Genomic DNA, 23,051 nt, shown 5'->3' with positions numbered 1-23,051 from the left:
TGAAGCACTTTGCAAACACAGATTAAGTATGGTAATCAAAGGCTGGTAAATTTACCAAGAGTTTTAGAGAGCTATTTAGTTCCCCTGAATTGTAGGGTGGAGATGAGAACAGCCTGTATATATTAAAAAGGCATCAACACCAGAGAGAGAAGTTGTGTATTTAGCGAGGCACAAGGGACTGTAACATAGAGCTTGGTGACAGTATCATCTGGAGAAGGAAGTGGGGGGCGGTTCAAACCCAATGACCATAAGTGGAGCTTTATACCCTGAGGAGTCTTCCATGAGACTAGGTGACTGGATGGGGCTTCAGTAACCCAGGGCTCAGACTGAATTCCAGAAGTGATCTTTGTCTGAAGGATCTTTATCAAAGGTGGAAAACACAGAGCCTAGGTACGACTCTAGTGTAGTCATGATGTGTCTAAATGCAAATGTCCAGAAGTATTCAGTCGTGGTCCAAGGAGGTAGTCAATGCAGGAAATGCTAAATGCTTAGTATAACACATTTATCAGATAAAAACAAAGTCCCTAAATCATCTTCGTCTAATTCTGAAAGTTTGTTTTCTGCTGCACGGTTTCTCATTGTCACCACAATTGACATTCTGGACTAACTGGTTCTTTGTGGGGAGGGGAGTTTTCTTGTATATGACAGGGTATGTAGTAGCATGCTTGACCTCTATACCCACTGTAAGCCAGTAGCGATAAAACAAAATATATCCAATCATTGCCAAGTATCTCCTAGGATCCAAAATTTCCCCTGGCTGAGAACCACCAGCCTAGAGGAAGGAGCTACTTTTTCTAATTCATACAAAAGCACCCTATGAGCTGGTGGTAGCATGTTAGCAAACCCATCTGTGTCCACCCCTAACACCAAATAAGCCATATCATTTTGGGGGAATTCTAGATGAAACAGAGGTTCAGATGGCTGTGATCTTCAGCAAAAGGCTAACCCAGAGGGACACCTGGGTGGCTCAGCAGTTGGGCATCTGCCTTTGGCCCAGAGCGTGATCCCTGGATCCGGGATCGAGTCCCACATCGGGCTCCTTGCAGGGAGCCTGCTTCTCCCTCAGCCTGTGTCTCTGCCTCTGTCTCTCATTGTGTCTTTCATAAATAAATAAAAATCTTAAAAAAAAAATCTTAAAAAAAAAAAAGGCTAACCCAGAAAGAAGGGACATAGGTGGGAAGAAAAAAGATAGAATTTTAAAGGACAATGGACCCAGAGGTTGCTTCATTTTCATTGTTCATTCTCCCAAGAACTGTTTGTTGAGTGTCCACTGTGTGGCTGGCTTGGGGCTATACACTGTAAGGCCTACAAAACCATACTATCATGGAGTGCCAGGCCTGCAGAACTTTATAGCCTGCATGAGGAGGTGATCAGAGACATGTCCAATGGTAGGATTACACACAGTAGCACCATGTGATATACAGAAATAAAGATACATCGGATACAGAGCCAGTCCTGCAGCACCATATGCAGAGAATGGTATTGAAAGCTCCTGAGATTAATAAGTAATTTCAGAGAAGGAAGATGAGTTCATTCCATTAAATTCTATTGCCCAAATATTTTGTTAGTATCTTTTATCTGAACGAAGAGTTTGGAAGGCCCAGGTTGTAGGCCAAGTCCAGTCCTAACCAGCTACATGACCCCTGACAGCCACTTAACTGCCCTAAGTCTCCGTTTCCCCATCTCTAAAATGGCAGGGCTAGGCTGGATCATTCCTCAGGCCCTTCTAGCTACCACATTCCCTGACTCTGAGCCCTTTTGGCTAAGTGTCTCCAGGTGATTGTACTTATTAAGCAGTTTTGGTTTTCTCTATTCTGAGCTTAATTTATCATCCTACGATGTATTTCATCTCAGGATGTGCTATGTAAAAATCTGTATTTCCAAGTCTGCAATATCTTTAGCTTGAAATATATATTATGCCATAAAAATCACTATAGATTTGTAAAGTAAGACTTAGAAACATTAAATTAGCCCATAAGAGCTTTAAAATTAATTTGATCTTGAATGTGCCTGTGAATGAATGGGCTTGACATAAGCCTTTCAATTTTTCGCTCCACTTCAGAGAGTGCACAAAGTACAAACTGTAAATCAACCTCCACATTTGCTGATATGGCCACTAAGCTGGAAAAAAAAAAGAGAGATGTCTAATAAACTATTCAAACAAGATTTAGGAGCTTGGAAAGCACAGGGTCCCAGCTTGTGACTTTCCTTCTTTGAATTATGCTCATGTGACTCAGGTGGTGTCTAGACACACAGAGTGGACACTGGAAGAAGGTCTAGTAACTCAGGATGGAATAGGATTTAGCTTTTATCCATTTTGAGCAGGCATGTATGAGAAAGAAAAAGACAGTATGTGCTCAGGTGGCAAAGAGATAGAAAGAACTGGGACTGAGGTCAGTAGGATAAAAATGTTCACTTCACTTCTCCACTCAGATTGGCATGGGCCAAGCATAGCAACAGTCAGCTTGACGGACTAGAGTGTATGCAGACACCAAGAGTCGTCCACATTATGTCCAATATATTGGTACAGAATTCACCATCACACATTAGCTGCTCTGTGAAAGGGGAATCAATATGGAAATATGATGGACTTGGGATCAAACTGATGCAGGATAAAATCTTAACTCTACCACTGTCTAGTTGTGTGAACTTGGGCAAGGTATTTAACTTCTGGGGGCCTCCATTTCCATATCTGTAAAATGGATGTGATAAGACCTATCATCAGAATTGTTGTGAGGATTAAATGAAATAATGTGTGTTTCAGGATCAAGTCAGCTGCATGTAGCAAAAAAAAAAACAAATTAATAATGTGTTAAACCCAATAGGGGTTGACTTTTCGTTACATAATATGAAGCCTAATGGTAGCAGTTTAGGGTAGACAGGAGGACTCCGTAATGTCAAGGATGTTCCAGTTTCCTTCTTGATTGTGCTGTATTCTCTTTAGCATGTGGCCTTTACCTTTGAGATTACCTTGTGATCTTAAGATGGTTGCTGCAGCTCTGGCCATCACATTTGCATTTCAGACAGGAAGAAGGAAGTAGAGGGAAAGACAAAAATAACCTGCCTCCCAGCTGAGTTTTTAACCCACAGCTTTTATTTATAATTCACTCAACTATTTCTCATTCATTGGCTATACCTGTCTTCAAGAGAGACTGGAAAAGTTAGGATTTTAGCTATAAACATCAGTACCCCCAACAATATAGGAGATTATGGCAAAGGGGGAGACTAGGTAGTGGACAATTAATTAGCAATCTCTCCTTTTATATAAAGCACCTAGCAAATGCAAGGCATTCCATGAATAATAGCTATTTTATTTCATTCATTCTTAAAGCTATTTTAGAAATATTTGGCCCAATTCACCCTGCTGACTCCCTCAGAAGATGTCTAGACCCTCGACCACAGCCCTTTGCATATTTGAAAGCAGCTGTCCTATGCTCATCAGGCCATCTCAGTTCCATGCTGCTTGCCCCAGGTCCTTCCAGTCAAACAATATTGTCAGAGTCCTGCACATTCTTCTCTTCAGCTATGGCTCCCACAGTAGAACTCAATGATCCAGGTATGGGCAACCCAAGAGGAAACAGAAATGGCTCATCAGCTTCCTAGTTTCAGACCCTCTTGTTGCCACTCATTCCTACCATGCCTGACTTCTAAATCAGCTCTGGGGACCTCATTCAGCAGAGACTCTGATACAGCTCAGGTCAACTTACTTTGCCTCTGTGTCCTCAGAGCAGAGAAGCTGGAGGACCCCAGGACTCCTGGGTCTCAAAGTTCTCAGGCAGGCAGGAGGGTGTCGCTGCCCACTGAATTAGCAGGGAAAAGGTCAAGAGGAGGGACGGACACCTGGGTGGCTCAGTGGTTGAGCATCTGCTTTTGGCTCAGGGCATGACCCCAGGGTCCTGGGATCAAGTCCCACATTGAGCTCCCAGCCTGGAGCCTGCTTCTCCCTCTGCCTATGTCTCTGTCTCTCTGTGTGTCTCTCATGAATAAATAAATAAAATCTTTTTTAAAAAAAAGGTCAAGAGGGGATCCCTGGGTGGTGCAGCGGTTCGGCCCGTGCCTTTGGCCCAGGGCGCGATCCTGGAGACCCGGGATCGAATCCCACATCAGGCTCCCGGTGCATGGAGCCTGCTTCTCCCTCCGCCTGTGTGTCTGGCTCTCTCTCTCTGTGACTATCATAAATAAATTTAAAAAAAAATTTTTTTTTAAAAAAAAAGGTCAAGAGGACAGTCTCTCAGGATGGGAAGGGAAGAGTCCCAACCCCAGGAAGCCGAGAGCTCAGTAACTCACATCTAGCCACCTCCTTTGTCCCCTTGTCTGAAACCAATGGACCTAGATGCTCAGATATTCTTCCAGCAAAAGAGCAGTGTCCCAAGGGTACAGGACATGTGTTCAGGAGCCACTGGCCTGACAGTCCTTCCCAGGGAGTAAGGCCGCCAGGGCTCAGGAAAGCACAGCCAGCTGGCCCTCCTGGCATCTAACCACAAGGGTGTTGGGCAAAGTCTCCCCAGGCCAGAGCAGCTAAAGAGGTCAGACATATGGAATAAATAGGAAGGTAGGAGGAAAAACTTGTCAAACATACCGACTCTCAAAGTCCAAAGCCTCATAAGAGGTCCAGGCTGCAGTCTGGCCCACTGACTCAGTCAGGACTTAGACACAGCTCTCACTCTCTGGGAAGACAGAGCACCCCCAAGAAGGCCTCCCAGAGGGTTCAACTCTCACTGACCAAGGCATCTGCAGACTGGCTTGCCCACCATCAAAGGCAAGCAGAAATGGGCAAAAATAAAGGGAAGAGAGTAGAAAAAAATTGAAAGACTTACTCTTATAATAGACAGTGTTCAAGGTCACACACAGGTGCCTTTCAAGTCATGGGTTGCTGAGCTACTCATGGAATATAAAAAAGAAGAAAGAGTGGCTTCCCTTTGCATAGGATGAGGATCCTTCCTGGTTTCCCCAGGAGTCCCAGTTTATGCCTGCTGACCTGACAAAATTACTAATAGGGGGCACCTGGGTGACTCAGCCAGTTTGAGTGTCTGACTGTTGGTTTCAGCTCAGGTCATGATCTCAGGATCCTGAGATCAACCTCCTCGAGCTTCCCTCAGTCTCTGCACCCAGCATGGAGTCAGCTTGTCCCTCTCCCTCCCTCTCTGCTCCTCCCCTCACTTGGTCTCTCTCAAGTGAATGGATAAAATCTTTAAAAATAGTAATAATAATAATAATTACTAATAGCACTCAGTTTCACTCTCAAGAGTGACCTGATTGGACCACAAATGACAGGGTGGCTCCACCTTGGGGAGGGACTAGGAGCAATAAAAATCATTGTTTTGATAACTTTTCCCCTGTAACTCATATTTATACCCAGAAATTGACCATTTTACCATGTGATCATGTTCAGCTAAATTAAAAATTTTAGTCTTGTCCAAGCTATCTTAATCAAAGTACTGTGTCATCAAGCTGCCCTCTTATTCTCAACAACAACGAAAAATACTGTCCAGGCATAATGATGGTATGAAATTAAGTGAGAGTTTTGACAGAAGTGCAGCCTGCACAGTTTTTCATCCCCCTGACTGCTAGAAAATTCAATTCAAACAGTTCTAACTTAGGTAAGAGAGCTTTGGAGGAACGACTCGTGCTCTCAAAACTTTTCTGTTCTTACAAGTATTTTTTTCTCTAAGAAATGGTTTGTTTCTTTTGAAGGAAACACAGAAAATTGTTATAAAAGAAAAAAAAAGACAAGCGAGGAACATTTGGACCCAAGAGCTATATGTCAGCCTCTGTGTAACCATATCCTATATCAGAAAAAAAGTCTAGGGCAGCACATCATCATGATGGGAGAGTAACCTGCAGCTCCCGCCTCCAGCGTGCCCTCACCCCAACCCCCCACATGCCATCCCCCCAGGTGCCCTACTTACTTACACCAAACCACCAGGTACCCCAACAGGATTGCCAGAGTCTCTGAGAGCCGTCATGCAGCACCATGTTCTCATTTGAAGAATAAGAGGCAGTGGGATTTTCCTGCATTGTGAAAAGATTGTGAAGATTAATGAAGTAATGTCTCAGAGAACATCTTCATACGTCAGCAGAGGGTGCTCAGAATGCTGTATAACACAGGAAGATATGAGATACTGTCTTCAGAGCAGCCAAACATGAATCTGAACCCTTACCAAACCTGATCTACTATTTGCTAGTTAGTGCCTGTGGGTAAGAGACTGAATGAAGCCTCACTGTCCTCATCTGTAAAAGGAGGGCTGGGAATACTTTCTAGGATGTCAAGCAAATGGGTAAGACAGTGTGAGGCAATGCCTGTCATACCAGAGACTCTCTCAGTCTCTCTCCACGATTAGCCCTTCAGTTATTTGAGGACTAATGATGTGTGTGTAATGTAAATTTTTCTAGCCCTCTTGCTTCTCCTATTTTTCTGTCTTTTGCCATTTCGGTGGCATATGGGTGAAAGCCAGGCTGGAATAGCGAGAAAGCTTTGAAGTGAAATGAAACTTGAAACTTCTAGAAATCAGCATTGCCCTTTGTTATTTTCTGTTCCCATAAAAGAGCTTGGCACAGAAGATAGACTTGAATATTTGGCGTGTTAGGGTTGAGATGCATCAGATAATTTTCAGTGGCCCCTTCTGGTGGAAAACCTAAGGTTGGTTGTATTGTCCATCGCTCTGTCAGCCACTATTAATACCCATAGCATTACATCCTCCAATGAGCATAAAGAACAGAACATAAAGAGTCACTATGAAGAACCAAATTTTGCTCCCAGCTACACGTTCAGGGACTTTAATTCATAGGGCTCGAGTGCATACATCTGAGGAGAGAATTTTCTTCACAACCCATGTTCATTCTGCCCAAATGTGTCACAGAGTAATACTTCTGTAAAGCATATTTAACCTAGCAAATTGAGTCTTAAAGCATATCTTTCGCTCTATTATTTCTCATTTAGAGTACTCTTTCATCCGCCTCAGCAAGCTCTTTGCCTGTCATGGCTCGCTACTTTGTCTTGGGATCTTTCTGTTTAGTATTTCTACTTGATGCAAAGGTCAGACCAGATGGTTAGAATAACTAAATCCTCAGGAGGACTTTCCTGTCTCTGGGTTCCATTAGGACCTAGCCTGAGGCTTCTTCTGAATCGTCACCTCTATCTCCCTCTTCTGTATCTCTTAGATGTGCTTGGACAGCACCAGTGCATTTGCCTCCTGACTTTCAATATTCTATAACATCATTTGCCTCCTGAAATCACTTGCTGAGACCTATTAGACATCAATGGGGTCTGGCTGGGCAAGAAGGACCAAGATGGCAAGCCCATATGCCAGATAAGGTGTGGCAGTCGCCATTGTCCTATAGAGACAAACACTTGCACAGTGGCAAGTGGACAGAAGGAATATCTAGGGCCAAAAGCCAGCTGATACACTTCCAATGTTCCACTGACCAGCAAATAAACACATATATGCATGGTCCACTCAGTGTAGCCTGCTCAGATCCTAGAGGCAGAGAAGGCAGCTTCAGTTTCATTATGATTTGGATGCAACATGCCCAAGGGATTTATTAGATCTCTGTAGTGCTGAAAAGTTTGGTCATCTCAGCTGAAATGTACAGTGATGTTCTCAGATCGCTGAAGGCACTGTAGCCTTGGAGAGGTAAAAATACCTTTTATTTTGATGCAGGTAGGAGACGATTGTCAGCCAGATTTATGTTTCTTTTTAAAAAAAAAAATGTATTTATTCATTCATGAGAGACACAGAAAGAGAGAGAGGCAGAGACACAGGCAGAGGGAGAAGCAGGCTCCATGCAGGGAGCCCAATGTGGGACTCAATCCCGAGACTCCAGGACCACATCCCGGGCCAAAGGCAGGCACTAAACTACTGAGCCACCCAGGGATCCCCCAGATTTATATTTCATAAATACATATAAGTTCACATTCTCTAGCATTTTCTTTTTTCCATTCCTTCCTTCCTTGCATTCTCTTCCCGTGGATGGGTTCCATTGTGAATTTTCTGTAACACTTCACAGTGTAGCCTCTGGAGTCAAATGTCCTGACTTCAAATCTTGGCCCTTCAGTTTACCATCCATATGGGTGATACATTTAACCCTTAAGACCTCAGTTTACTGATCCTCACTAGTGGAAATGAAAATAGGGCCTACTAGATTGATGTCTTGAGATTGAGTTAATCCTCATAAAGACCCTAGTATCAGACACAGAGTAGGTACACATTAAATATTGTTCAATCAACCAACATTTGCTGTGTTTTATTCCTAAGAGTGATGTTTAGATTTGCTCTCCATGGTGCTGCACACTTTGCATCTAGGTAGGCAATGTCCAGAGCCTGTGAGAATCCCTGCAGGCATGAATAGCACTAGCAAGAAGGTAAGCTTAGATGAGATATGAGCCTGCAGTGGTCATCACTTGTTCTTCCACTCATTTCATTCACCAAATACTTTTTGAGCACCTACTATGTGTTAAGCACAGTTCTAGAAGATAGACCCAGGTAGACAAAACCCCACTCCTCCTGGAGTTTGTTTTCTGATGGGGAGAGATGGGCAATAAAGAAATTTAAAAGGCAAGACAATATCAGAGAGTTCAAAGTGCCATACAGAGAATTTAAACCAGGTAATATGTTAGACAGTGACCAAGCTCCTCCCCAGGTTGTTTATTCAGGGAGGGTCTCTGAAGATGTGGCATTTAAGCCAAAACCTGGATATGGTTCCAACAATAGCCAGTGAGAAAGAATTTCATGCAATAGAAAGAGTAAGTGCAAAGATCCAAAGATGGGAATGAAGAGCCGTTTGGTTGAATGGTAGTAAGAGGGAGAATGGTATGAAAGGAAGCAGGAAGGGAGGCTTGGGCCAGATCCCATAGGCTCCATAAGCCAGGGAAAGGAGTTTGGATTTCATTTCAACTGTGATGGGAGCCATTGGATCGCTATGAACAGGGAATGATAAAATATACTTAAATTTTTAAAGGTGCCTCCTGACTGTCTTGCTCTTCTCTTTACTGTCACGGGGTGTGGCTGGCCCTTCATGCTGAGGTATTTATTATCTTTGGAAAATGCTGTCCTATACAGCCACCACATGGAAATAAGTGCTCAGAAGACCAAGAGGCCAACATATTCTACTCTGAAAAGCCCACAGTTCTTTCACACTTTCAGGACATGACAAGATAAAAACAAGGAGTAAGCAAGAAGTTTACCACCTGCCCTGGAAATTGAGAACCAAGAAAGATAGTACCAAGGCTGTGGTGAACATAAAATTGGGTCCTACCTTCCAGCACCCTGTTTTTCAGGAGTCCACTGTGCTCTCCTAGTCATTGCCATACTCCAGAAGGAATTGAAGGGTTACCCTGGCTGAGCAGTGATATCCTAGGTCAACTTTTGGGATGTACCACAGACTAGATCCCAAGAACACTTGGCTCTTATAGATTATGACTCTGCCATTTTAGAGTCCCTTGTAGGAAGTACGTCTCATAGGATATCAATTTATCTCTGGGGACACATGAAAATTGCACTCAGTGTGGTTCTGAAGTCCATGCAGTGTGTTTCAAAATAACCCCACAGCCCAGTGACGGTAACATAAGCATCTTTCCTAATATTTCATCGTGATGAAGGTTTCTGTTCCATTTGGAGGCTATTGATGTATATACAACATGGGGCAAGGAATCGGGAACCCTAGGTTCTGCTGCCACTGATGGGTTGTGTTTAAATTTTGAGAAAGCACTTTGAACCTTAGTCTGTTCATCTCCGAAGGAAGGAACCTGACCTGACTCCATCTTGGATCACACTTAGCTCTCACATTTGAATGTCCATAAACCACCATCCTGATTTCCTGGTGGCCCACATTTGCAAGACAGCATAGCTAGAGGCAGGGCCATCTGGTCTACCCTACAGCTAATTGGATGCCACGTTGTTAAACCTACAGCTTTGACTTCTTTAGCGCCATTTTATCAGTTGGACCAGCCACCTCTGCAGTTAGGAATAGTACAGCTTTTCAGTGAGTTTATCCTCATCACCAAACTATAAATTCTGATAATAATGTAGTCACTAGATTTTACTGAACATTCGCCTTATATCATTCAATCCTCATAATAACCCCATGAAATAAGCATTATCCCCAATCTAATGCAGGAAACTGAACCTCAGAAAAGTTAATTTGCCTAAGGACTCAGCTGAAGCATACCAGACAGACTTCAACTCCAAAGCACAGGCAGGAATTGAGCCTCACTCAATGCCACACTCGAGCATCATACTTACTTATTTTGCCATACTCCACAATAATACATCAAGGTATTGGGCAGATATTACTCAATGCTCAATAAGTCATCCTTGAATGCATAAATGTTTAATGCTCTGCTAACTTGCCTTCAGCATTTACCCATGCTGCTTTGGAGAGGTAATATAACCAGAGGCATACCCACTCTACTTAGAGTTTGTGCAGAGTTTCCCATGAGACACAGGTTGAGATCCTGTGATCACAACCTAACCCATGTGATGATTAATTTTATGAATCAACTTGAATGGGCTAAGGCATGCCCAGGTAGCTAGGAAGACATTTTTTCTGGGTGTATTTGTGAGCCTATTTCCAGAATAGAATAGACTGAGTAAAAAAGACCATCCACAGCAATGCAAGTGGGTGTTCTACTGAGTGTCTGAATAGACAAAAAGTCAGAGGAAGGGTGAATTTGTTCTCTCGCTTGAGGCAGGGTGTCCACCTCTTCTTACCCCTCACATGTGCCATCAGCACTCCTATTTCTCGAACTTTCCAACTCAGACTGAGTCTTATACCATCAGCTCCCCTTGTTCTCAGACATTTGAACTTGGGCCAAATTATACCACTGGCTTTCCTGGTTCTCCAGGAAAATATATTTCCAATATGTCCTATTGGCTCAGCTTCTCTAGAGAACTCTAACATAAGTTATATAGGACTTAGGTATTTAAAGTACATAAAGGGAGCAGCCCAGGTGGCTCAGCAGTTTAGTGCCACCTTCAGCCCAGGATGTGATCCTGGAGACCTGGGATCGAGTCCCGTGTCAGGCTCCCTGCATGGAACCTGCTTCTCCCTCTCCCAGTGTCTCTGCCTCTTTCTCTCTCTCTCTCTCTGGTCTCTCATGAATAAATAAATAAAATCTTTAAAAATAATAAAAATAAAGTACATAAAGGGTCCTAGCCAGTCTGCACAGTTTAGCCATTTGGGGGAGCAGTGGTTCCCAACTAAAGGGCTGGGGTGGAGAAAACTCCACTTGAGGAGCTTTTTCAAATTAAAAGTTCCACCTGTAGCACCTCCCCCCGCCAAAAAAAAAAAAAAAATCCTAGTCTTACCTGGATAGGGGAGAAAATGTCTAGTATGACACAGGTTTCCAGATGCTTCTGATAGATCTATCCATGCATGTCCACCACCCCAACCTCACACACACACACACACACACCTCCATTTAGTAAAAGTCGGTTCTGTCTTTTCATTTAAATAAAGGCTGATCTTCTTAGAATCTAAATTAAATGATGAGGCTTTGTGTGACTTGAACATAAAGACACCCAGACTTCCAACTGTATTGTTTATTAAATAACTCTCAACATTTTACAGACGGGTTTTGACTGAAGTTGTCTTACATATTTATGCTTCATTGTATCTTTTTCAGAATCTGACTTCTAGAGCCTCGTACGCATCTTGCATTCAAATTTTATTAATGCATAATAAATTTTTTTAGCGCACCACTGTGCCAAAGAACAATGATGAAAATATTCTGTGTCAGCTCTGTCCAATAAGTACCCCAGACACATGTGGCTTTTGAGCCCTTGAAATGTGGCTGAAGAGACTGAGGAACTAGATTTTTAATTGAATTTCATTTTAATTAAATTTGAATAGTCACGTGTGTCTAGTGGCTACCGTATTAGAACGTGTGAGTATGAAGAAACAGCCTTTCTTTTTTTTTTAACCACAATTATGCAGAACTGAGACCCATCCTATTTTTTTTAAGTTGCTTTCCATAAAATCCAAGATAAAAACAATAACAAATGTAAGAGCCAGGAAGAAATTCTAGCATGCTTACATTCACCGCTGGGAAATGAATTCTTAATGAAGTGAATTCTGACCCAGGAGTAGATGAAAGCAGGTAGGCCTGAAGAGACATTCCCAAGGGGAGGTCCCTGGCAAATTCCTAGTCGTCTGTGAGACATGGAGCAGAGAGAGCCTGTCAAGGAGAGAGTAAGTCCCCCTCAGAGGAAAATCTAAATGTGTTTTTAGCCACCTGTCACCCCAGAGGGAGGACAGGATGGCAATGTTAAATTGGCAAGATTGTAAAACACAGAACTTAACTACCATACACGGCCAGCTGAGGTGTTTAAAGTGCATTTTAACTGGTGGAACTTCATTCCTGAAATCCAGACAGTGGCTGATGGCCAGTAGACGTCAGACTGCAGACCTCTAGCTCCTTCTTTCTACAAAACTAGCATTTCCAGTAAAAAAAATACTGTTCTGCCAAGGCAGGATTGGGCTGGATTTTCATCTAAAGCAAAGATTAAGAAAATCCCAGACAGGACTCCTGGGGGCTCAGCAGTTGAGTGCCTGCCTTTGGCCCAGGGTGTGATCCTGGGGTCACGGGATAGAGTCCTACATCAGGCTCCCTGCAGGGAGCCTGCTTTTCCCTCTGCCTGTGTCTCTGCCTCTCTCTCTCTATGTCTCTCATAAATAAATAAATAAAATCTTAAAAGAAATAAAAAGAAAGAAAGAAAGAAAATCACAGAGGACCCAGGATTCAGGAGAGAGATCAGGTGACAAGGTAATAGGACACACAGGCCCCATTGCAAAATTGTGAACTAAATAAATAAATATTGTTTTAATCCATTCTGTACAAAAGGTAGCTATCCCAGGAGCAAAGGTGGACAGGAACAAACTGGAAAGGAGTTCGCTAATGGGTCCAGAGAAGAGAACAAGAGATGAGTTCTGAGCTAGGACAGTGTTTCTCAAGTTGAATTTCAGGGACATATTCTTGCGAGGAGGTGGGGGTCACAGGGGTTAGGAAGGATGTTTAAGTTTGATGCTTTCATTTTACCAAATGTCCTTTATCAGTGACAGTTCTCAGTTGAAACTCATATTCAAAAAATGAGATTTTAGCTTTCTTAAGAAAATGTTTCTCAGGGTGCCTGAGTGACTCAGTTGATTAGGTGTCTGCCTTTGACTCAGGTTGTGGTCCCGGGGTTCTGGGATTGAGCCCCATCATGGGCTCCCTGCTTGGCGGAGGGAGCTTCTCCCTCTCTCCCCCTGGTCGTGCTCTCTCTCTCTCTCTCTCTCTTGCTCGCTATCTTTCTCTCTCAAATAAATGAATAAAGAAATATTTTTTAAAAATTATTCTCCAGTGCTGGCTAAGGAAGTATACCATAGGTCTTTAAGGATTATTTTCTGCTGCCTTTGGCCCAGGGCGCGATCCTGGAGACCCGGGATCGAATCCCACGTCGGGCTCCCGGTGCATGGAGCCTGCTTCTCCCTCTGCCTGTGTCTCTGCCTCTCTCTCTCTCTCTCTGTGACTATCATAAATAAATAAAAAAATTTAAAAAATTATAAAAAAAAAAAGGATTATTTTCCTTTAAAGGGGTCTGTAGTTTATTCAGCTTTGGGGATCAGTGACCTAAAGGCAGACCATACACACCATTTGATTATCTTATTGGGAGAATTAAAGTAGCTTCCTAACTAACTTTGCCCTTAGCTTGTGAAAAGATTAAACTTTTCTAAACTCAGCAGGGCAGGCTGCACATAATGCTCATATTTTACTCCTAATGGATGTCATTGCTTAGAAAATCATGTTCTTCTCTTGCAACTGGGGAGCAGCACGGTGCAGTAGTCTTGGATCATGAGTCAGGGGGTCCACCAATAACCCTGACTCTCCAACGGGCTGGGACACTTGTCCTCTCGGGGCCTCATATCCTTATCTATAAAACAAAGCAGCAGACGGGGTCATTAATTACCAAGGTCATGTCCAGCCTAGATTTCTAATTCCAACAATAAATTACAGTGCCATCTTGAATTTCTCCTCTGAAAGGCCTTGCAACTAAAAATCATTTTCACTAGGACTCTGTTTCATATCTGTTCTTTTCATTGCTACCCTCCGCCACTGAGCACTGAAGGCCCAGGAGGCGATGCATTTGAAGGAAAATCAGTCAACACTCAGCGTTCCACCTATTATCTGCTACCACCTGGGAAGTGGGAAATTAAACTATCGAACCCGGACTCCCAGGGCTTAGTGCAAATCACCCAGATATAAAAGAAATACTCACTCAGAGGGACATTTGGGGTTTTTATAAAGTTTCTAATGAACGAGACAGCTGTTCACTCAAGTGTGAGTAAATCAAGGGGAAGCATAAAGGCTATGTCGCTTCTGTGTTTTGAGTATTATAGAAAAAATTATTTAATGAGTAGACTCTCAGGCTGTTAGTTGATCTACTGCTGTAAGAGTGACTGATGTATTTGGTGAGCCTTCTAAACAGTCAGCAGTGTCCAGTAGGAGCAGGGATGGTACAAGGCGTGTCTGTAGCAGAGAAGAGCTGTTGCACACACATGTCCATGACCCACCTTTCAGGAGGGGTAATGTGATTCCTTTCCTCTGAGAAGTCCTCTCCCTGTCAATGGAAGTGTGTCCCGTGGCTTAGGCCTTGATTGGAACATGATACCTGTGGTCCAGGGGATAACTCTCAGGTGTCAGAGGGACCCAGAAGAAGTTTGCCTTGAGACCTGAGTGTGTAGCTAAAGCAGAGCTTAGAACATCTGAATGCTCCAAAAATGACGCTGGCATCAGCCGTTCAGTCAGTGATAGAACCCATTCTTTTGGCCTTCTTCCTATGTAGGCTACCCACTAAAGCTTAGCCTGACAACTGATGCCTGGGTCGGTCTGCTCTTCCTTGGTGAGGATGGGACCTTGCAGCCCAGAGTAGTGCTTAGAAGCTACTGCCATTGGACCATACTAAAAAGCTCACACTACAGGACGCTGGTGCCACAACCAGCTTCACTCCATCCAGGGCTCCAGCCTTCCAGATGTGGCCCTGTGGCCTGATGGGCTCCCTGATCCTCCTGGAAACATAACATTGCTAGTCCCATCCACCAGAAAAACATAACTGCCTCTATCTCTTCTGCTAAAATAATGACCTTCCAGACAGGATAGAATGAAAGCCTTCCAGTGCAAAAGAATGACTAGTTTGAAATGATTCCCTTTGAGATCATCTTGTTTCCCATCCTAGTTATAATTTGGCTAATTGCTTAATAATTCTGTTTAAATGTCTCCATTTCTGCAAACATCAATTCATTAGGTCTACTTTTCCTGGTTGGAAACCTCTTTGCTTCTCTAAATATCCTCTGCCCCTTTCTCCCATTTGCACTTTTGCCCAAGCAACATTCTGATGACATAAATAGCATCCCTTCAAAAAGATATTGGACAAATCAAGGTGTCTCTCTGTGTTCTAGAGCCCAGGTGCCGTAATCTGTGTCCCTGAAACCAGTACCTGTGATTGGGAAAGATCTCAGACTGTCTTTAAAAAGCCAGCTTCCCTCCCAAATGAAGATGAAGCTGCAATCCCTGGCAGCCCTAACCCACTCCTGCCATGGGGGGCATGCTGTGCTTGACAGGGTGAGAGGCTGCCTGACACAGGACAGCCCAGACCCAGTCCTTACAAGCCTGCAGCCCAACTGACAGCTGACAGTTCAACTCCGGGGTACCTTTGCACATAAGAATATTATCCAGGTTGGGGCACCTGGGCGGCTCAGTTGGTTGAGGGTCTGTCTTTGGTTCAGGTCATGATCCCAGGGTCCTGGGATCCAGCCCCATGTCAGGCTCCCTGTTTGGCGGGGAGCCTGCTTCTCCCTCTCCTTCTGCTCCTGCTTGTGCTCTCTCTCTGCATCAAGTGAATAAATAAAATCTTTAAAAAAAAATATTACCCAGGTTAAAACTCTGCTTAAAGCAGGGGCCTTCTCAGAACACACCCATCCATGGGTTGGGCGCCACCAATATACATGTGTGCGCACACACACACACACACCCTGCACGGAGCTGGAAGCTGAACACCATGGTGGCATCTGTGCTTTAGGGAGTAAGTGTCCTCCTTCAGGGGCAGCCTGTGACTCCTACTTTCTGGCAAAGGTCGATTAGGGGAAACAGATGCTGGCCTGTTCCTTGCCATTTGTTCCTTCTGTACTCTACCAGCTGAAGACTTCCAACGTTGCTTTTAATGTTTCCTTGGAAATATTTAGCATCCACTCACCCAACTGTAGGAACCAAATTGCTTCATCTAGATACTCACGTTCCAAAGAGAGCCAACACAGTCCCCTCACATCTTTGCAAGAGTGGGAAAACTTAGAGTAACAGGGAGAAACCTGAAGCCTCCATCTGGGAAACTTTCTCGGGCCAGTGATGAATAAGAAGTGCCATAGGTAGCAACCAAAAGAAGGAAGCGGGAAGAGCACCAGAGTCCCACTCTTGCCCCCATGACCACAGTATCCTGCCAAGGTTGCTCGGAGCCGATGGAATAGTTCTAGGAAGGAACAGAGGAATGAGGCCTGTCCTTCTACATGACTTGGCACAAACCACTTGGTACTCATGACCCTCCTGCCTCTGTGCTGGTCCTTTAAGCAATTCACTGGATGGAGGCCAGTTAGAAAACACAAGACACCATCAGCGCAAAGGTAATCCCTGATGATGTAAACGTAGCCTTGAATTGTCCAAAATGAACCAGGCCTCGGGGTTCTAATTGATCTGTGTGAATGTGATTGATTTTTATTTCTTTCTTTAAAAGCTACTCTGAATTGCTTTGGAATTTGAAATTATGTCCTCAAAGAATTATTGCAACACATGAAATTATTGCCCAACCTGTACACTTCTCACTTTGTCTATTTCTCCTGAATGCTTGCTTTGATTTGTTTCTATTGTTTTTTTCTTACTGAGCATCTCAAAATCTCTGAGTCCTTGGCCTTCCACAAACGTTTGACTGGCTAATCTGGGTGGTATTGCCTGAGGAAGCCAAGGGTAAAACTAGTGGTAACAGTGATATCTGAGACTTAGATGATGCTTAGTGGTGCGTAGGACTGTTCCAGGTATTTCACATGTATTAATTCATGCCATCCTCACCACCGCCTTACGAGGTAAGTGCCCCTGTTAGACCCATTTTACAGATGAGGAAGCTGAGGCATGGAAAGATAAGATACTTGCCAGGGTCACACAACCAGCAAGCAGCAGAAACGAGGTATGAAACCACAGTCTGGCTCCCAGACCTGTGCCTTTCATCACGGCAGATCACCACGCGTGTCTTTGTGCACGCCGTGACTGGGATGGCCAGGAATGACACTGCTGTTTTTGACCTTTAACAAACAAGTGCAAGCTCTTAATGTAATTTACCTTTAACCATTCTGTTTTTCCCTCCCAAACTCTCAGACGATGGAAATGCTTAAAGCAAACCAAGGTAGTGTGAGAGCACGCCATGTAAGTGTGAGCATGGCTCCTTGTGGGTCCGGCTGTGTTTTGTGCGCTTCTGCCTACCGTTCCCGCATGTTCTCTCCGCTGCTCGCCTCTGACTCCCGCTTTCGCCGCTTGGCGCTTGGGCCGCATGCACGGTCGCTTTTAAGCCCTAGATCGCGTGTCTTGTTCCTGGTTTTACATTCGTGCTTCTCTCTCCCACAATCGCCGGCCCCAGTTCGAGCCGGAGCCCTTGCAGCTGTGAGCCTGGCACCTGCCCGGGAAGGAACTGGGGGCTCCTGGGGAATGCGCTTGGTTACTGTTCTCTGACAATGAGCCCTGACTGCCGGCTCTCAGGATGGAGGCATGTGGCCTCATTCTCGCAGGGACGCACTCCTTCCCAGTGTGAAACGGGTCTGTGGGCTTCTCCACACTGGTCGTGGCCACCAATAGCACACCTGTTCTTCTGGGGCCACCCCCCTTAAACAGCTCATTGTCCTGTGAGCCTCTGTAGGAGTCAAAGCTATGAAAATAAATGCCACCGTGCCGTGTGGCTGAAATGAGCCATGGAGAGAAGTGGTAATCTTCTCGTTTATTTAGGATTCCTCTCTGTACATACGTATACAGTGGAGACACGTACTACTATGAAATGTGTGATCCTGAAGGAGAAAGGATAATGGTTTTTAAGTCAAATAATGGGCCTTCATCGTTCACATACACACACAGTCACTTTTGGTGTTCCTTGACTCCACATAAACTGTATTTCCACTTTGAGTGATTCTAATATGTGATCAACCAGACTTACAGAATTAATAAATTGGGGAGGAGGAATTTATAATATGAACGTGTCTGGGGCACCTGGGTGGCTCCATGGTTAAGTGTCTGCCTTCAGCTCAGGGCATGATCCTGGAGACCCGGGATCGAGTCCCACATCAGGCTTCCTGCAGGGAACCTGCTTCTCCCTCGGCCTGTGTCTCTGCCTCTGTGTGTGTGTGTCTCTCATGAATAAATACATAAAATCTTTATTTAAAAAAATGACCCTGGCTTACTGTACAGCCTTCTCCACCTGCCGACGACTTCAGGGTTGGATCAGCCTTTGTCCTCAGTCTCACTGAAATCTCAAGTGTGTGTTCAGGGGGGATTAGAAGGACATTTTCCAAGTTGGCTGTCAGAGGTGATAAGAACTTGAAATTGAAGGGGCTCTCATGAGATCTGTGTGCTCAGTGCTGAGACCCCAACCTACCATTTCGAGCTGACGGGTTCTTGGCTCCTTCACTCCAAACCCCTTAACTCACAGAAGATGACTGGGAGGGAAAGTAACTTACCCAGGATGGGACAGAGGCCCGACTGAAACTCGACCCTCCTGTTGGCATCGTAGATCTTCTCAGTGTGTATTATCCCAGCTTGTTTCTCTCTCTGGGAGAGGCCCCCCACACACACAGCCAGGAGAGCTTTTGTTTTTAGAAGTGAAGGAGAGTGAAGGAGCCAACATCCCAAGAAAAGACTGGGGTCCCAGTCCTGGCTGTGCCATAAACATCTGGGTGAGCTTGGCTTCTGGACCTCGGGCTCCTCGCCTGTAACACGAGTATAAGAGGAGCTGATTACAGCAAGTATGTGACGCTAACTTTGCTCGTGAACCTCCAGCTGCTTTCACGTGGGGTCCTCCCCGCCGTATTCATTTCCCACTGCAGAATTATGGAAAAACTTCTAGTCAGGCTGTACAAACTGGAGCAAGAACCCCAGGAGTCTGTTAGGAACTGAAGGTGGACACGGGCAGGAGGGAGAAGGTGCAGGTGAGAAGCAAGTAGCCTTCCCTCCTCACGCGGGCCCCTGAAACCGAGGTGGGCACGGCGAACTCCACACTTGCTCATGTCCGATTTCTGCACTTTGGGGCTCTGTGGCTCATGTCTTCTTTTCTCCGTCGCAAGACACCAGGCTCAGTATGTGAACAAGGTTAAATTTTCTCTTTTCAGTATATTGCTTCCTGGGTTGACAGGGCCAGGGAAGTCTCTGAGGCAATCCAAGAATAATTTAAAACCCAACAGGGACACCTGGGTAGCTCAGTGGTTCAGCATCTGCCTTTGGCTCAGGATGTGATCCCGGGATCCTGGGATCGAGTCCCACATCGGGCTCCCCACAGGGAACCTGCTTCTCCCTCTGCCTATGTATCTGCCTCTCTCTCTGTGCCTCTCATGAATGACTAGTTTCTAAGGTGCTATTAATTTTCTACTTTTTAAACACAATTATTTGTTATTATTTTTTGTACCTTATATGTGTTATTTTTTTAAAAAGCCACAAGCAGAAGGCACCTGGGTGGCTCAGTGGTTGAATGTCTGCCTTTGGCTCAGGACGTGATCCTGGGGTCCTAGGATGGAATCCCACATCGGGCTCCCCCCAGGGAGCCTGCTTCTCCCTCTGCCGATGTCTCTGCCTCTCTCTGGGTGTCTCTCATGAATAAATAAATAAATAAATAAATAAAATCTTTAAAACACACACACACACACACACACACACACACAAGCAGAAAATATACCCACTCTTTAAACCAACTATAACAATTTCATGAGCCAGGGGACAAATCAGTACCCTTATCTACAGATGGGGATACTCAGCTCTGTTACAGAGAAGTTCATCATTTTGCCTAAGATCCCGGAGCTAGTAAGGGGCAGACAGGATTGGAATCCAAATCTGTCTGATGTCATCATGGACACTTACCCACCATCACATCTTGGACACTCAATATTAAAGACCAGAGCTAGTCAAGGAAAAATAAATAAATAATTTTTTTAAATTACAGAAATGCAGATATTAAACACGCAATGTCATTTTCACAGGGCTTTCCTTTTCCATGGTAAATCTGTGACACTTTTATGATGAATCTTGTTTTTGGAGCAGAGAATCATCACTCGATTTAACAATCTGGCCCACACTGGTTTCCGTATATCAAGTTTACCTCAATGTGCATCTTTTTTCGAAGTAGCCCGTCTGGTCTGCAGCCATTTCCTCGGAGCTGCCCCTGATTCAGAATTGAGTGGGAAGATCAGGCCAGGATATAGCAGGGAGGGAGACAGCACAGAGGGGGATACTTGCCTCCTACTTCCTACCTTCTAATGCCACCGGACAAAACATAGCCCTGCAAAAAGCTGTGTTTTTGCAGAAAGTATCACTGGGATAGAATTTCAGCTCCGGGATTTTGGTGGAGCTGGGACTTTAGAGGGCAAATCTGGCTGGAAAGGTTGTGCCAGAGGACTCTGTTTTTCCCCCCTAAAGATTTTATTTATTCATGAGACACACAGAGAGAGGCAGAGACACAGGCAGAGGGAGAAGCAGGCTTTCCGAGGAGCCCCATGCGGGACTCGAGCCCAGGACCCTGGGATGAGGCCCTGAGCCGAGGCCAGGCTCAAGCACTGAGCCACCCAGGTGCCCCTGTGCCAGAGGACTCTTTTTTTTTTTAATTTTTTTTAATTTATTTATGATAGTGGCAGAGAAAGAGAGAGAGGCAGAGACGCAGAGGGAGAAGCAGGCTCCATGCAGGGAGCCCGATGTGGGATTCGATCCCAGGTCTCCAGGATCGCGCCCTGGGCCAAAGGCAGGCGCCAAACCGCTGCGCCACCCAGGGATCCCCCAGAGGACTCTTAAAGCTGCATTTGCGCTGGTACCACGTAGTGGATTGAAAAATGTCGATCCACCAGGTGCTTTGGGGGGAGCAGCTGTTGGAAATTACGCTCAGGGCCTGCAGACCCCTTCCTGGCAAGCACATCCTCGCCCAGCAGTCCCATCCCTTCTCCAGTGACAACCATGAGCGCAGTTTGAAGAGGAAAATGGCCTTGTTGAGCAGCCCCGCGAGGCCCGTGGTCACACTGAGGCTGCGGGGGAGGCAGGCAAGGGCGTGAGCCCCCGCCCCACGTTACTCTCCCCTTTGCGGGGCGCACGGGGCCCGGGAGGCGCCGTCGGGGCTTCGGAAGATAATCGTGGTCCTGCTGGGCCCTCTGGTGGCCATGTCGGTAACTGCAGGTGCCCGCGGGGCCCGGCGGCGGCCGCCTGAGACCCTGCATAGATGGGGACTAGGGGCAGCGTCTGTGACCCCTGAAGCGGCAGCCTGGAGGGCTGGTCCTGTCGTGTGCGCACGTCCGGCTGGCAGCCAATGTGATGAGATCCCAGCTCTCCTCCGTGCTGCGGATATTCCAGTTCAGGTTCTGGGACCTTCTGGAAGCGCCGGATGATCATTCACATCTTGCCCTAGGACGACCCGTAGCCCCCTTTTGACCTAAACCGGCCTGAATCCCTGAGAGTCTGAGGAGCCAGCCACCAGGAGCCTGAGCCACGCACCCCCCCCCCCCCGCCCCGTGTGCTCCCCGAGGGCCTTTCTGCGTAGACCAGCTTGGCTCGGGGCCAGCAGGCCCGCGGCCCCCAGCCCCTCCGCCTCCCGCGCGCCATCCTCAGGGCCTCCTGAGAACAGCAAGTGGGTTACCTCTGACGACACAAAGCGAAATTGTTTCCATTGTCCTAACCCCGCGGCGTTCTCCAGGTGGGGCCACCCCGACCAGCAGCCGTCGCCATCACCCAGGGACTCAGAAGAAAGGCAGACTCTGGGCCCCCCCAGGCCCGCTGCACCCAAACTCTGGCGATGGGGCCCGCCCGTCTCCAGGTGATCCTGAGGCCCCCTCAGCTTTGAGAGCCGCCTCAGCCATGGACGCAGGCCAACAGGCCCGGGACCGCGCCGCTCGGCTTATTGAAAACGTACACCCCGACCCCTCCCCACAGACCTGCAGTGGCCCCGGAGCGGGGTGCAGAAACCGGATTTTAAACCGTGGTTCCGTGCAATTCGATGTGGACGATCCACAGGCCGCCGTTTTGAGAACTTCTGCTCCAGGACGAGCAGGGTCACCTGCCTGGCCCAGGTCCGCTTCCTCCTTTCAGTTAGAGATAAGGATCGTTCTCGCGTCTTGCTGGTCGTGAGAGGCCTCAGGACGGTGCGGAGAACGCCGGGGCGTCCGGGCTGTTGCCCTGAGGACTTCGTTTTCGCCGCGACGGTGAGGAGAATCTCCGTGGAATCTGGATCCTAATGCAAAAGTGGAGTCTTTTCTCTGGAAAGTGATGTTAATTACTGAGAAAATGGGAAGAAGAGGAAGCCTGCGGCTTCTTTTTTTTTTTTTTTAAGATTTTATTTATTTGAGAGAGAGAGAGCGCGAGCCCAGGCCAAGGGCAGAGGGAGAGGCAGAAGCTGACTCCGCGCTGAGCAGGGAATTCGGGGAGGCCCCAGGACCTGGGGTCATGACCTGAGCCCAAGGCAGACACTTACCCCACTGAGCCCCCAGGGCCGCAGGCGCGCTCCGGGTGGGAGGGGGCCGGCCCGGCCGAGGAGCTGCCACCCCGCGGGCCTGCCCAACAGCCGGTGCTCCTCGCCCTGCCTGAGCAGCCGGAGACCTGGGGGCGCTTTCCCAGCAGGGCCCAGGGGGCGGTTTCATTGTACTGGTCGGGAAGAAAGAGGCGAGGAGCGCCCCTGGCTCACGTGACCTCCGCACTGGCCACCCCGGGAACGCAGGGGCGCCGCGTGCAGAGCCCAGCGAGCGAAGTGTCCGGCCGCCGCCTCAGCCCAGCGCCGCCGGGAGGCCCGGGCGCCCTCCGCAGCCTT

At 46.4% G+C, this 23,051-nt stretch overlaps 1 protein-coding gene across 2 annotated transcripts in view; it reads left to right on the top strand.

Moving 5' to 3' along the window:
• Window positions 1-23,051, top strand: part of LHFPL3 (LHFPL tetraspan subfamily member 3) — a 558,566-nt gene that overhangs the window by 480,369 nt on the left and 55,146 nt on the right. The window contains exon 3 of one of the 2 annotated variants that reach the window (XM_041773360.1): window positions 17,396-17,443. The exons of the other annotated variant lie outside the window; for it this stretch is intronic. Within the exon in view, the coding sequence (XP_041629294.1) occupies window positions 17,396-17,412 (17 nt within the window). The 3' untranslated portion in view covers window positions 17,413-17,443. The remainder of the gene's footprint in view (window positions 1-17,395; window positions 17,444-23,051) is intronic. 2 annotated transcript variants of the gene reach the window in all.

Source organism: Vulpes lagopus, chromosome 11, assembly GCF_018345385.1.
Source record: "Vulpes lagopus strain Blue_001 chromosome 11, ASM1834538v1, whole genome shotgun sequence".
Lineage (NCBI taxonomy): Eukaryota > Metazoa > Chordata > Mammalia > Carnivora > Canidae > Vulpes > Vulpes lagopus.
The sequence above is the reverse complement of the archived record's forward strand: the minus strand, read 5'-3'. Positions and strand labels throughout refer to the sequence as shown.